Source organism: Urocitellus parryii, chromosome 3, assembly GCF_045843805.1.
Source record: "Urocitellus parryii isolate mUroPar1 chromosome 3, mUroPar1.hap1, whole genome shotgun sequence".
Taxonomy (NCBI): Eukaryota; Metazoa; Chordata; class Mammalia; order Rodentia; family Sciuridae; genus Urocitellus; species Urocitellus parryii.
The window spans coordinates 203,116,672-203,131,942 of NC_135533.1; the positions used below are offsets into that span (position 1 = coordinate 203,116,672).

Sequence of the window (15,271 nt, forward strand, 5' to 3'; positions counted from 1 at the left end):
GCCTTCCTCATGGTGGTGTCTTACATGTGTAAAATATGATCCACACCACTATAGATACTGACTTGGGTCATGTTTCTTGGGGTCCTATGCCGTGGTGCCAACCTCACATCACAGATTAGGGTGGCAATTGCCAGGGTCTCACAGCCAGAATGTGACCCAGAACCCTGGCTCAGCCCTAGTACTGATAGTGTCCTTCCTTTCAAGGGACATACTGCAACTCAATAATTACAGAGTAGTGAGCTAGGGATGTGATAGTACAGCACTAGCCTAGCATGTGTGAGGTCCTAGGTTCCCTTCCCCAGTACCACAGAAATAAAAAAAATTGTGGAGTAGGTAGCAGCATAAGCCTAGAATCACAGCCACTTAGATTTGCCTCTGCAAAAGCAAACAACTTTAGGAAGCAAGATTTCACACATACTTTAAAGTTTTTTTATTTCCAGCCAAAAATTCCACAGTGCTGGTGGATGTGTACTCGTCTTCATAACTGACAAAGCTGCTTATAGTCAATCACCTCCCGCCCACACGTGGCTAGCTTCATCAGGCAGTGTGGCATGAGGAAATCCCTGGGAACAGGAACCATGTGGAGGCTGAGGGAGGGGGGCCAAGACCAGCAGTGAAGTGCACTCTCTGGACAGGGCTTGAGGGAACTTGATGCTACCTGACTAGAGCTGCTAAATCCCTGAGATGGATGATTCTTGGGTATCCCAGAGCAGGGGCTCTCTGTGCCCGCGTCTCTGAGAGGGGCACTCCCTGACAACACTGTGGGGGCCTCAAGAGCCTAATCCAACTTTGAAGATCATGGGTGGGTCAGGGGAGCGGGGGTCACAGAGACTGAACCTCAGCACGTTCTACTTTGAAATCATGCAGAACGTCAGGCCTCCACCAGGAGTCGCCATTGCCCGAATCCGGCGGGCGTGGATTCCGAGATACCTCTGGGCTTGGAGGTTACTGGGTCATAGGGTGTGGAAGTTTCTGGGACAGATACCCCAGAACGACGGTCTTGGGGCTGGGGCTTCGTGGGCGTTCGGTTCGCACAGAAATCTAAGAAAATGACCAGTCTTGTACGAAGTCCTAGATGCCCTAATCTGGGGCGTTGCAACCCAGGATGGTCACCGGAGAGACTCCGACCAGACGGGATCTTAAGGTTGCTTGAGCAGTGGCCGCAGACCCGGCTTCGGGGCCTCGGAGGTGTGCCCGTCGTGTGGGCGTGGTCTTTCTTGTGGGCGTGGTTTCGGAGAGGCGGGGCGAGGCTGGACCCGGGCGGCGCCGGCAGCGGCAGGAAATCGGGGCTGGTCCCCTGCCGGCGTGCAGCCCTGTCGCTGGCCAGGTCTCCGCTGAACGATCCCTGGGCTTAACTATGGATACATCAGAGCCAGGTAGGGGGTCTTGAATCTGGGCATGGGGTAGATTTCCACGATGTCCCTCTCAGTTCCTAGATTGAGTAACTCCGTCTGTCCCTCTTGGTCTCGAGAGCCGGGAAAAGAGTTCCTGATTTGAAAAATTGCAGGGATCCTTCATGGTGGGGATCCCCCAACCAGGAGGGGCTCAGGACATCAGCTCTTGACTAGCCTCCATCCACTAATGAGCCTTCACCCAGGACGCTGCGCGGGAGGGGGCCCAGGAAAGGGAAGTGGCCGCTTCTGCTTCTGATTTTTGTGATGGGGGCAGGGTGTCACGACCGCTGTGGGAGAGGGCAACGCAGTAAGATCCCCACAGGGCTCCTCCTTAGCCCCAGGGAGCGGACAGTGTTGATCTGAGGCCCCTAGAAGAGGGGGTGGGGGCGGCAGCAGAAATGTGGAAAAGGTCCGACTTGTGTTTCCGGATGTCTTTGTGTCTCTTGTATGTGGAGAGTCACTCAGTCTTGAAGTCCCTCGTGGTTTCAGTCTGTCCATGTGTTTATGCCGCAGGCTCTGTGCCTGTGTGTCCCACGTGTATTTCCATCTGTCTGGCCTGGGGTCCATGTGGTTCCATTGTCAAGCCATCTCTGTCCTCCCCGATAATGTAGCTGCATCTGGGGAATGTTTTGTTGTTTTGCTTCTGGGTTCCCGCCTGTGTGGGTGTCTCTGCTCCTCTGAGCAGCTGTCTGTGGTTGTATTTGGGTCCATCTGCCTGCCCTGAGTTGGCCCCATCTAAGCCCACTCTCCCTGCATCCCACTCTCCTCACACCCCTGCACTCTCTCTGGACCCCTCTAAATTAGATTGGTTGGGGTGCTGATTGTGGCTTGAGGTGTTGTGGGTGGAGGGAGGCAGTGGTTGGCCCATATATTACACTCCCCTCCCCCAGGGATCCCCCCAGCTCCTGAGAGCAGGAAGAGGTACAGTGACATCTTCCGCAGCCTGGATAATCTCGAGATCTCACTGGGAAATGTGTGAGTCTGAACCTGGATCACCCAAATCCTGCCAGGATCCCCAAAACTTCCAATCATGCAGGTGCCCCTAAGCCCCATTTGGAGCCTGCATCATCTGGACCCACTTATCTAATAATATCAAAAGTCTAAGATAGGATCCCAGATGTTTTAGATATATTCCCAAAGTGGCCCTAAGCCCACCACACATCCTTCTTGTGAACCTTAAAACAACTGAGGTTGCTATAATAGTACTCTATGAACCCCAAAGTTATATAGGGCCTTTCAAACCCTATAAAAATAAAAAAATTGTCACCTGGCTTCTGCCAAATCCTTAGACCTTCCAGACACAAGAGATGCCACAGGACTATCCCCCAAACTGCCCTAGGGTCCCCAGCACCTCCCCACACACACATGCAGGACAGTCTGGACAGAGGTGGCCTCTGACCCCCTTGCCCCCCAGAACCTTCGAGATGTTGTCTGGAGACCCTGTAATCTCAGAAGACCTGGATCCTGACAAGGTCACCACAGCCACTGTGGTAAGTGGGACATGGGGGACAAGGAAGAGGGGCCTGAGCCAGAATCTCTGCCCTACTTGCTCCTGAATGCTGTCTCCCCCCCCCCCCACCAGACCAGTGAAGCCAGCCGTTGGAGTGGCCCCTCCCCAGAGGGTCTTGCGCCCCTCACAGGTAGGGGACATTGAGGCCAGGATAATGGGGGCAGAAAGGAGTTCTTTCTTCAATAAGTCAGCACTGAGGCATTGTTCAGGTTCAGGGAACACAGCAGTGCACACAACAGATCCAAGCCCCAGCCCTCAGGGAGTCCCCAGTCTGGGTAGAGAATCTATAAAGTTGCCATCAGAACACTGATCCAAATGGGGAAGTTGGAGCCATGAGGGTATAGGACATGGGCTACTGGACTAGTCCCAGGGCTCAGGGAAAATTTCTAATGAAGGGCAGTGTTCAGAGTTAAGGGTTCCACCCATCTGCCCCAGGGGTGGAGTTGGATTTGAGGCTCATAAGGACCAAAGGGGGCGTGGATGCAGCCCTGGATTACGCCAAGACATGGAGCCGCTATGCCAAGGAGCTGCTGGCCTGGACTGAAAAGAGAGCCAGCTATGGTGAGGGCCCCTTCTACCCAACCCCAGCCCTCAGGGAGTTGGACCCTGACGCCTGGACTCTGATGTCTCCCTCCACTCCCCCACAGAGCAGGAGTTTGCTAAAAGCGTCATGAAGATTGCTGAGGCTGGCAAGGTGTCCATCCACCAGCAGGTAACCATGAGCAGACTTCCCCAGAGCCCAAACCTTCCGGTTTCCCATCTCTGTCCTCTGATCCTCAGCATCTCCTAACCCTACTCCCAGAGCCACATGCCACTGCAGTATATCTACACTCTGTTTCTGGAGCATGATCTCAACCTGGGAACCCTGGCCTTGGAGACAGTAGCCCAGCAGAAAAGAGATTACTACCAGGTAAGGGGGTGGGCACTCTGATGTCCTTTGTGTGGGATTCCCTCCATTCCCAACAATTTGGGAGGAAGTCACTGCTACCATCATCATTGCCATTATGCTGATGAGGAAGCTGAGGCCCAGGGATGCTCAGGAACTTGCTCAAGGTTACCCAGCAGAGATTCAAACCAGGCTTCCTGTGCAGTTGCAAAACTGCTCATGTTTATAAAGAAGGACATATGAATGCTGAGTATTCTCAGAAGATGACCTTGGTGTGTTTGGGTCCAGGCAGAAAGGATGGGATGATCACTGAAGTTCTGCTCATGATCACACCGATAGGGGAGAGCAGGCCTGGGTGAGAAGACTCTCACATACAGACTCAGAAAAGGATCCAGTGTTTGGGGTGTGGCTCAGTGGAGGAGCCCATGCAGGAGGCCCTGGGTCTCATCCCCTGCACTGCAAAAAAAGAAAAAGAAAAAAAGGAAAGGGTTCAGAAGAAAAGGCATGCAGGTGTAAGGAATGGAGAATACTGGTGGGTGGCACCTCTGGGGTGGTCCTGAGGCTGATTACTATCCCTCACCTTTGCTAGCCACTGGCTGCCAAACGGACCGAGATTGAGAAATGGCGGAAGGAGTTCAAGGAGCAATGGATAAAGGAGCAGAAGCGGATGGTGAGATGCCGAGTGGTGGGGGATGGCAAGTGGAGGATTAAGAGGCCAGTCACTAACTTCCCTCCAAACCCCACCCTCCATGACCCTCCAGAACGAGGCAGTGCAGATACTGCGGCGGGCCCAGCTCCAGTATACGCAGCGCAGTGAGGAACTTTGGGCGCGCTCCCAGGGGTCCCCTGAGGACCATGCCCCTCAAGCTTCCCCTGGAACCAGCAAGCAGCAGGAGCGGCGGCGGAGGTCCCGAGAGGAGGCCCAGGCCAAGGTGGGGAGTCAGTCCTGTGTCCCCTTTCATTGGGCACCCCCCACTCTCCACTCTCATCCACACGTTTCTCGGTTTCCCCAGGCCCTGGAGGCTGAGGTGTTTTATCAGGCTTGCGTCCGCGAGGCCAACGCCCGCCAGCAGGACCTGGAAAACACCAAGCATCGGATTGTGTCCCACGTGCGCAAGCTGGTGTTGCAGGGGGATGAAGTGCTGAGGAGGGTGAGGCTCTTTCCCTTGGCAGCTCTTTCCCTTCGCCACTCTCGCTCATCCCTTTGTGCCCCAGTTGAGGGCCCCTCCACCCAGCCCCTGAGTCACTCCTGGGACCCCAGGACTCCATCTCCCTGCCAGGCGGTTGGGCCCCAGACCTTGAAGAAGCCTTTACTTCAACCAAGTCCCTGGCCTAGATGACAGCCCTAGTCCCTAAACTGTGGCCTTGTTACTGCCCCGCCCCCAACCCTTACCAATGGGGCTCTGGCTCCTCCTCCAGGGTGCCCAGGCCCCGCCCTTCTTTACTCTGTTTCCGCCCCACAGGTGACCCTAGGCCTCTTTGGGCTGCGCAGAGCTCAGGCTGAACGTGGTCCTCGAGCATTCGCAGCCTTGGCTGAGTGCTGCGCGCCCTTCGAACCTGGCCAGCGCTACCAGGAGTTTGTGCGGGCGCTGCGGCCTGAGGATCCACCGCCCCCACCGCCGGCCTTCACCTTCCAGGAGTTTGTACCCATGGTGAACAGGTGAGGCTTGGTTCTGGGTTGGGAGTGATCCTGGGGGCTCTTAGTACTAATGGACAGAGAACTAGAAGCTTCAATGGAGTTTAGTACTCACGTCTCTGGGTTTTGTTTTTGGTTTTGTTTGCTGTAGGTGGGAGGGAGGAATTGACCCTGTAGGGGAAGGTCCAGGACTTTGGGGCCACTGCATTCAAGGAAGCAGGAGGCTCATGGGCATTAGGACTTGCAAACCTAGAAGTGATGCCTGGGTACTGTCACACCAGGCCAGTTTCTTGGGGATGGAGCCCTAAAACTCCTCTCTTCTTGTCTCAGCTCCCCTCTGGATTCAAGAAAGAAGCTCTCTGGGCCCCCACCTCCCAGGCTGGAGGAGAGTTCGGCAGAGCAAGGCCCTTGGGAGGACACTGGCATAGGCTGGCAGGGTGAGTGTAGTGAGAGTCAGGTAAGAGTGGTGCCACGGGCTGGGGATGTGGCTCAAGCGGTAGCGCACTCGCCTGGTATGCCTGCGGCCCGGTTCCATCCTCAGCACCACATACAAACAAAGATGTTGTGTCCGCCAAAAACTAAAAAATAAATATTAAAAAATTCAAAAAAAAAAAAAAAGTGTGGTGCCAAGCTAGGGGCCATCCTTACTGACCTGTCTGCACCTAGGGACTCCAGGTCCTACTCCTGGCAGTGATGTGGACAGTGTGGGTGGCAGCAGTGAGTCTCGGTCCTTGGACTCTCCCACTTCCAGCCCAGGTGAGGAATAGGACCTGATCCTGACCCACTCCCCACCTATGGCCATACTCCAGCCCCTGGCTAACCTCGGACCCAATCTCTAACCCGTCCTTGACCTCTGATCTATCCCACAGCCCTGGCCTATTTCCTCAAACTATTCTCTTGATCATCAGACTTATAAATACCCCACAGATGCCTGACCCATTCTCTAATGCTTAACCCTTGACCTCTCTGACTCCTTGCTGACCTGTGAGCCCTTTCCTCAAGAACATCTGTGGGAGGTTCTGGAAGCTCTGAAAACCAAGACTGTGTGTCCTTAACCTGGAATGTTAACTGTGTGTCCTTAACCCCTGTGACTCCCAACTTCTATAACCATCTGTCCCCAGGCCCTGGTACACGGAGGCTGGTGAAGGTCTCGTCCACAGGCACTGAATCTTCAGATGACTTTGAGGAGCGAGACCCTGGTAAGACTGAAGCAGGTGGGGTGGGACAGGGTGGGAAGTGGACCAGGCAAATCTGACCCTGTCTCCCTGTAGACGTGGGAGATGGGCTGGAGAATGGGCTCGGCAGCCCTTTCAGGAAGTGGACGCTGTCCACTGCGGCTCAGACCCACAGGCTACGGCGGCTGCGGGGTCCAGCCAAATGTCGAGAGTGTGAAGCCTTCATGGTCAGTGGGACTGAGTGTGAAGAGGTATGTCCTGGACTGATGATCCAATGACCTCTGTTGACCCCCTAATGACCTAAGATCCCTAAAACCTTCCTGCCCTCAGGACCCACCCTGAACTGATGATCTCCTACATACCCTTCATTCCCTGAGGATCCCTACAACTGTCTTTTTTTTCCCACTGACCCCCAATGACCTCACTCACTCTGTGACTTTCTCCCCAGTGCTTCCTGACCTGTCATAAGCGATGTCTGGAGACCCTGCTGATCCTCTGCGGACACCAGCGGCTCCCAGTCCGGACACCGATCTTTGGGGTCGACTTTCTACAGCTTCCCAGGGACTTCCCAGAGGAGGTTCCCTTTGTGATCACCAAATGCACAGCTGAGATAGAACACCGTGCCCTGAGTGTTCAGGTGCTGCCTTGACCCTAGACTGTCCCCAGAAATGACTTTACCCTATTGATGGTTGGATCATAAGCCAGGTGTCTTTTATGTCCTATAGGGCATTTACCGGGTCAGCGGATCCCGGGTTCGCGTGGAGCGACTGTGCCAAGCCTTTGAGAATGGCCGAGCACTGGTGGAACTGTCAGGAAATTCACCTCATGACATCTCAAGTGTCCTTAAGCGGTTTCTCCAGGAGGTGGGTACTCAGGGGACTTGGGAGGGTGGGGATGGGCAGGGGCTGAGGACCCTAGGCAGACTACCTATACTCATGAACCTCTGCCCTTTTCCCTCCAGCTCACCGACCCTGTGGTCCCCTTCCACTTCTACGATGCCTTCATCTCTCTGGCTAAGACCCTGCATGCAGACCCTGGGGACAACCCTGGGACCCCCAGCCCCAGTCCTGAAGTTATCTGCTCGCTGAAGACACTCTTGGTACAACTGCCTGACTCTAACTACAACACTCTGCGGCACCTGGTGGCCCATCTATTCAGGTGTGCATTGGTCCCGGAGCCTTGAATTGTGATCCCTTTCCCTTGACATGTGATTGCTAACCCCTGATACTGACCTCTGATCTTTGACATGTTTTCTGAGCTCTGAACCTTAATACATGACTCACAACTTTGGGTACTGACACCTGACTCCCATCTCTGGACATGTGGCTGCTGGTCTCAATGACCAGGATCAGTTACCTGAGACATGGGCAAGTCACCACTAGGCTGGCCTATAGATCTTACCCTTACCCTCAACTGATATCTTGCACCTCATACCCTGATCCTTCTCCTCATACCATCCCCAGGGTGGCTGAACGGTTTGAAGAAAACAAGATGTCTGCCAACAACTTGGGAATTGTATTTGGGCCAACGCTTCTGCGGCCACCAGATGGTCCGTGGGCAGCTGGTACCAGCCCTGTCACCTGCCTGCTAGACTCTGGACACCAGGCTCAGCTTGTTGAGTTCCTCATTGTGCACTACGAGCAGATCTTCGGGATGGACGAGCTCCCTCTGGCCACAGAGCCACTGCCCCAAGACCCCAGCCCAGCCCCTGGGCCCCTTACAACCAGCCCCCAACCTCCAGTCCCATTCCTTGACTCAGAGTCAGAGTCCCCAGCCTTAGCCTTGGACCCTGACCCAGACTCTAAGTCTCAGAGTGCCCAGGAGGAGCATTCTGAGGCCACATCCTCCAAGGTAGGTGCCTATTGGACCCACACATGCGGGGAGAGCCTTATCTCTGTTTAATTCTCTCATTTTCTATCTTCTTTTACCTTTAAAATTTCTTCCATTCTCTCCTCCCTTCCTTATTTAATCTGTGCTCATTCTGGAAGGAATAGTGAGGAATGAAAGGGTGGGTAATAATGGATCCCTTTCCCTTGATGTGTGATTGCTAACCTCGACCTGTGATTGTAACAACAGGGGACACCCTGTAAAGGTATAGCATGGGCAATTATTCATTCAACAGAATATTTATCAAACATTTACTTTGTGCCAAACATTGTTCTAAGAAACATCAGTAAGCTAAATAATTAAGACATCATCCTCTTGGAATCTGCATTTTAGTGGGGTGGGAAAAGACCAACAATAAACAAATATGATATAAAATCAGTTATATAGGATGTTACAAGGTGACAGAGACAAGTACTATGGAGGAAAGAAAGGACAGAGCAAATAATGGGACACCACAGACACCAGGTTGATAAGTAGAGAACAGTTTGGGGGGTTTTGTTTGGTTTTGGGTACTGGGGATTGAACCCAAGGGCACTTTACCACTGAGCTACATCCCCAGTTCTCTCTGTTTTTTGAGACAGGATCTTTTCAAATTGCCTAAGCTGACCCTGAATTTGTGATCTTCCTGCCTCAGCCTCCCAAGTCACTGGGATTATAGGCATGTGCCATTATGCCAGCATGGAGAGCAGTTTATAGCAGTAGATAAGAATACATGGGCAGATTTTATGGAACAGATAGATTTCAGCAAAAATTGAAAGGATATGAGGGTGGAATGAGCCTGGTGTAAATCTGGGAAAGGGTATCCCAGACAAAGAGAACAGCTAGTCAGAGGCCGTGAGGTAGAGTTTGCCTGGTATGGTCAGAGCACAATCCTACCTTGTAATAAATGAGCAATGGGAAAGTGGTAGGAAGTGAGTCCAAAGAAGGATTGACCCCAATGGCTCTGCCCCCCTGCCACTAATTATGCACCTACTATGTATGGGGTATGGGCCACTCTTACTATGCATGGAGCATGGACTACCATTGAATCCATACCTACTATTCATGGGCACTATATAAGCTTCCTGTTGCCTTTGCCACAGCTCTGAGAAGCAGATAACTGTTAGTGAAAACTACTTACTGCTAAGATGATACAGCTAAGGATTTAAGTAATTAAGTGAACCTGATGGGGAGTCATGGCAGTCAGAATCTAGTGGGGCTCACCCACCAGAATCCAGAGCTCAGCTGTGAATCAGGAAAATGGCAGCAACAGCCACTCCAGGCAGTCTGTGCCCATAGCCTGTGCTCAGGACTGCTACAGGAGGCTCCCCTATTTCACTGATCCTGCTACACCCACCATCTTAAGGACCCCTTCTGCAGAGCTAGGAAAAGGCTGTGAATTGTGAGTATGAGAAATGGAATAGCTTGTAAGGTGCTCATTATTCAACACATAGAGTTCAAGTCATCATTACTATTTGGCAAAAAAACAGTGAGGATATACAGAGAAACTAGAAAGCTGAGGTAAGGTGGGTAAAAGTGCAGAGAATAGCCTAGGTTGGAGACAGTAGCTCAGAGGCACCACCCAGTCTGAATTGGAGCTGGCTAGGCCCCTCCTTAGGCTGGCCCTCTGATGAAAAAGGAAGTTACTGCCCCTTCACAGAACTCTGCAGGAGGGGCAAGCAGAAGACTTTTAACAACATAGTCTGCTCCCAAATTGCACAGGAGATTTTGCATGGCCAGGAATAAACCACTGGCTCTATAAGAGTAAGAGTCTTAACTGAAATTTTATCATTGGGGTCACATTCTTGGGTTTCTCCCTGCAGATTCCAGCTCTACAGAGTGACCAAAGAGAGGAAGTGGCTGAAGATACCAAAAATGGGGAAGGGGAAGGTGAGTATAGGAGAGTAGCTTAGGAGTTCTGGGGATGATCCTTCCTGAGGGATAGCTTGGCTGAGAGATGGGGGGGGGGATCCAGAGACTTGGGGATACTAAGCATTGACCACCCCACCCAACAGTGTCCAGCCAAGGCCCTGAGGACTCACTCCTAGGAACACAGTCCCGCGGCCATTTCAGCCGCCAGCCAGTGAAGTATCCGCGGGGAGGTGTGCGGCCTGTTACTCATCAACTGTCCAGTTTGGCCCTGGTGGCTTCCAAGCTGTGTGAGGAGGCCCCTATCTCAATGCACAGAGGGAGTCTGAGGGGGCGGGGGCCAGGCCCTTCTGCTGCCTCCCCTGACAACAGCCCCCTGCGACGCACCCCACTGCCTAAGCATTTTAAGATCACCCAGGAGACTGCCCGCTTACTCTCTAAGCTGGACAGTGAGGCTGTGCCTAGGACCTGCTGCCCAGACCCCCAGCCTGAGGAAACCGAGGACCATCTCTGACCATCCTAAGGAGTCCAGGACAAAGAAGATGGACCTATATCTCCTTACCTCTCCCCACCTATAAAGAAAGACTACACGGCCTAGGGAGGCCTAAAACACTTTTGGGGCAGTGTCCTAGGAATTTCCCACCAGACACAGGTGGTTTCAAGCACCAGGGCCTCTCAGGTTCATAGATCACTCAGGGTCAATACTCAGGGTCAATACAAGGTCATGAGATCCTTGGGGTCTGCCTTAGACTTTGATCTCAGGGATAGGGGTGTGTTTTACTACTTTGGTTGTGATCACTCCTCCTTTCCCACCTGCCTCCTCAGATTCCAAGTATTCCATTCTTGGAGGAGATGGGCAACCCAGACCCCACATCCTGGTGGTGCCTGCAGCCTGGGATCAGATGGCCTCTAAATAAACCGCCCTATATATTCTTTATGTCTGTCTTTGCCCAGGGATGGTGACAGGGAAGAGGCCAGCAAAAGCAGCACCCCTGGGCCCCATTTTTACCCATCAGGGAAACCAAAGCCCCCTTTCTTCATGCTCAAACACCCTTCCAAACCTACAGGCAATTAAGGGTTGGACCTGGACACCCAGCTGAGTCACACCGCCTGGCCCTCCCAGAGCTCCTTGTCCCGGATCTGGTCCTGCATAATCAAACAAATATAACCAAAGCGCAGATAACCGGGACAATGGGGCTGTGTGCTCCGGAGTGTGGGAGCCCCGGGCCGCCGCACAGAAGCGGGGGAGGAAGCCACAGGACTGGGCAGTGCAGGGGGCTCGCAGAGAAGACATTGCAAGAAATTTGAGTGGGACAGAAAGGTTTCTGGGGCAAGGGAGGCCGCTGCGGTAGTTGTGAGCTGAGGGAAGCAGAAGCTGGGCTGGGGTCCCCGCGGTGGGAGCCAAGTCGGATCAGGGCGTGGCTTGTAACTCGGAGGACGATTGGGCACCAGGGAGAGGGCGGGGTGGGACTGAGTGGGTTGGGGGTCTGGAGCAGGGAATCCGAGCCAGAGGCCACCCTCAGCTGCGCCCGAGCAGCGTAGGCTCGCGGAAGGAATTATCCGGCAGTCAAGTGAGTCATCCCTGAAGACTCGAAACTGCGGGCGCGTGAGGTGTGCAGGGTCTGGGGTGGGAGTCCCGAGCCGGAACTAAAGAGGGGCGACCACTGGGCCGCAAAGCGAGGAGGAAACGGCGGGACTGCAGTTCCGGGCGACCCCACTTCCGACGCGGTCGCTGAGGCGGAGCTTCCCCAGGTGGCGGGGGCGCGGTAGGGCTCCCCCAGGTGGCAGGGGCGGGGCACCACGGCCTGGGTGTAGGCGGGGGCGGGGCGGCTGAACCCCGCCTCTCGCGCCTTCTGGCTCGCGGGCTCCTGCACACCCGAAAGGTCTTCCGCTCCCGCCGCGGTTGCGGGGCCATGGACTTCAGGCCCGCTGCGATCCCCCAGGAGCCCGCCCGGTCTGCAGCTTGAAGGGAGGTAGGTCCAGGTAAGAGCAACGGCGGGCTCTGGGCGGGTGCAGGTTCGGGGAAGGGCGAGGCACGCCCCCTTCTCTGCTTCAGCCCGGGGGCACCTGGAGGCCCCGCGAACTGCGGCTTCGTTAACCGCCCTCTTTGTCCCGGAGACCGCCAGGGTCCTTCATCTCACCCGGAAGGGCCGATGCCCCGCCTGCTTTGGGAGCTCTTGCGCGCGAATCCTGCCGCCCAACTTCTGGAGCCGCCTCCCTACCTGTTCTGATCTGCCCAGGCACCACCCGCAGGGTCCCAACAAGTGACCTCACCCTTGGTCTGTGCTCGGTGCATTGACCCCGGCACCAAATTGACCTTCCCTGGTCAGCTCACACCTCTTTTGTCCTGCCCTAATTTCCCCTCCCCCTCAACCCCTACTCCTTTACTAGGTCATAGATTGGTGGCTCTTGGAACGGAATTGAATGTAGTTGAGTTTTCTTTGGTTCTTAAGGTTAAAAAACAAAACAAGCCATTGCTTTTTTAATAAGTCTGTATTAGTAGGTTTTATTAGTAGATATAATAACTCACTCCCCCACTCCCACCCTATGGTGCTTGCTTTTTCTAGGCCACTCTAATCCCCACCACAGGCGATTTGCTCAGAGGCATCAAAGATTGCAGCCCTTGCTGTCCTGTTGGTGACTAGCGGCCGCCTGCTCTTGTGTCCTTCCTATAAGGGCCACTTGCACTGATACCTCTCTTTCTGTGCCCCCAGATGGTCACCATGGGCCAGTGCTACTACAATGAGACCATCGGCTTTTTCTACAACAACAGTGGCAAAGAGCTCAGCTCTTATTGGCGGCCCAAGGATGTGGTGGTGGTGGCACTGGGGCTGACTGTCAGTGTGCTGGTGCTACTGACTAACTTGCTGGTTATTGCAGCCATTGCCTCCAACCGCCGCTTCCACCAGCCCATTTACTACCTGCTTGGCAACCTGGCTGCAGCAGACCTGTTTGCTGGTGTGGCTTACCTCTTCCTCATGTTCCACACGGGCCCACGCACCGCCCGGCTCTCGCTCAAGGGCTGGTTCCTGAGACAAGGCCTGCTGGACACAAGCCTGACAGCATCAGTGGCCACACTGTTGGCCATTGCCGTGGAGCGGCACCGCAGTGTGATGGCTGTGCAGTTGCACAGCCGCCTGCCACGTGGCCGGGTTGTCATGCTCATTGTGGTTGTGTGGGTTGCGGCACTGGGCCTAGGACTGCTGCCTGCCCACTCCTGGCACTGCCTCTGTGCCCTGGACCGCTGTTCACGCATGGCTCCCCTGCTCAGCCGCTCCTACCTAGCTGTGTGGGCCCTATCCAGCCTGCTTGTCTTCCTGCTCATGGTAGCTGTCTACACCCGCATTTTCTTCTACGTGCGTAGGCGAGTGCAGCGCATGGCCGAGCATGTCAGCTGCCACCCCCGCTACCGAGAGACCACACTCAGCCTGGTCAAGACTGTTGTCATCATCCTCGGTGAGTGAGACACTCAACCTGCCCTGGGCCACTGGGACCTAACCTAACCATTGTTTCCTGCAAAACAATGACTTGAATAGGTGACCTGATTGAATTGATGGTAGGGCATAGTTTGGGTGGGGGATGTTCTTGAGCTCCAAGAGAGAAAACAGAAAGTACAAACCCGAGAGCAAGACCAGACCAGAGTCCATGTGGTTAGCCTGCAAGGAAAGGGAAGATCAGGAAGGCCTTGAAGATCCCAAACAGGGCCAGATTTTGTTCTTAGCAGGGCAGTTGTATATAGAAGGAACTGGTATACTCTACCACCCCTGAACAAAGATTAACTCTTTCCAGTTATCCGCCACCCTACCCATCCTGCCACAGTAACCTCCTTTCCCTCATTGAACAAATCTCCATATAGAAGCCTCCAGGGGCCTGACTACCTTGGAAAGACATCCCTTCAGTCAGACAAATCAGAGAAAGGTATCCCCTCTTAGCATTTTTGACTGCCACACTGCCAAGCCAGCAAGACAGGCAGCTCTTGGAACACATACTGCACAGTTATGGCCTGAGCTCTGGGGACTGCCCTAGCCCTGAGTGTCAGGCCTCCTGACACCTTGCTTTGCTCACTTTGGCTTCCATCCTGCAGGGGCATTTGTGGTCTGCTGGACACCCGGCCAGGTGGTGCTGCTCCTGGATGGTCTGGACTGCAAGTCCTGCAATGTCCTGGCTGTGGAGAAGTATTTCCTGCTCTTGGCTGAGTCCAATTCACTGGTCAATGCCGCAGTATACTCATGCCGAGATGCTGAGATGCGCCGCACCTTCCGTCGCCTACTCTGCTGTATGTGCCTCCGCCGGTCCTCCCACAAGTCTGCCCACTATACATCATCTGCCCGGACAGGTGCCAGCACCCGCATCATGCTTCCTGAGAATGGTCACTCTCTGATGGACTCCACTCTTTAGCTACCTTGGACAGGATGCAGCTCTTTGACAACTCATGGATACACCTGGCTTGTCCCAACCAGCAGGACAGACTTAAAGACAGACCCATGGTCTGGCATAGCACAGCAGCACTCCCCAGGCACACACAACTCTGCATGCTCCAGGATCCTGGGAATTGGGGACATCTCCAAGAACCTGGGAGGACTCAGATGGTGTCTGGGAATCTGGCTCTTCAATCATCTCAGGTTTTAGGGTTTTTTAACAGAACATTTTTGTACTTTTACTGCACATCCCTGGTAAACCCTGTGGACTGGTTTCTCCTATATGGTGCTGTGAGTGGGAAAAGTAGAGGAGATGAAGGCCCTCCAAGGTTATGCTGCCCAGTGTGACAGGATAACAGGGATGGACTGTGGACACAATATCTTTCTGAGGCTAATTTTTAGCAGCACAGCCTGAGGGGTGCTGAGCATAAACTGGGAAAGGCTTGTGGACCTTTGCAGAGGCTGGCCTATCTCCGTTAGTATTGAGGGGATCCAGGATCCACAGGGAGGACATGAA

At 54.0% G+C, this 15,271-nt stretch overlaps 2 protein-coding genes across 3 annotated transcripts; both read left to right on the plus strand.

Annotated features, from left to right (window-relative positions):
* The first annotated feature begins 1,265 nt into the window (after window positions 1–1,265).
* Gmip (GEM interacting protein) lies at window positions 1,266–11,269 on the plus strand. Of its 2 annotated transcripts, none has more exons than XM_026390011.2 (21): window positions 1,266–1,376; window positions 2,285–2,369; window positions 2,809–2,884; window positions 2,977–3,034; window positions 3,340–3,465; window positions 3,552–3,616; window positions 3,707–3,814; window positions 4,380–4,460; window positions 4,552–4,722; window positions 4,804–4,941; window positions 5,254–5,450; window positions 5,757–5,863; window positions 6,093–6,182; window positions 6,548–6,625; window positions 6,698–6,852; window positions 7,050–7,238; window positions 7,327–7,464; window positions 7,563–7,759; window positions 8,065–8,452; window positions 10,291–10,357; window positions 10,483–11,269. In XM_026390011.2, exons 1-21 carry the CDS (start codon window positions 1,358–1,360, stop codon window positions 10,848–10,850), a joined length of 2,901 nt encoding a protein of 966 aa, XP_026245796.2. In that variant the 5' UTR covers window positions 1,266–1,357; the 3' UTR covers window positions 10,851–11,269. The 2 variants fall into 2 exon arrangements, with proteins under 2 accessions (XP_026245796.2, XP_077652433.1); XM_077796307.1 differs by having other exon boundaries at window positions 6,102–6,182.
* A 63-nt stretch (window positions 11,270–11,332) lies between these two features.
* Lpar2 (lysophosphatidic acid receptor 2) lies at window positions 11,333–15,271 on the plus strand. The gene is made up of 3 exons (XM_026390013.2): window positions 11,333–12,319; window positions 13,051–13,792; window positions 14,421–15,271. Exons 2-3 carry the CDS (start codon window positions 13,051–13,053, stop codon window positions 14,732–14,734), a joined length of 1,056 nt encoding a protein of 351 aa, XP_026245798.1. The 5' UTR covers window positions 11,333–12,319; the 3' UTR covers window positions 14,735–15,271.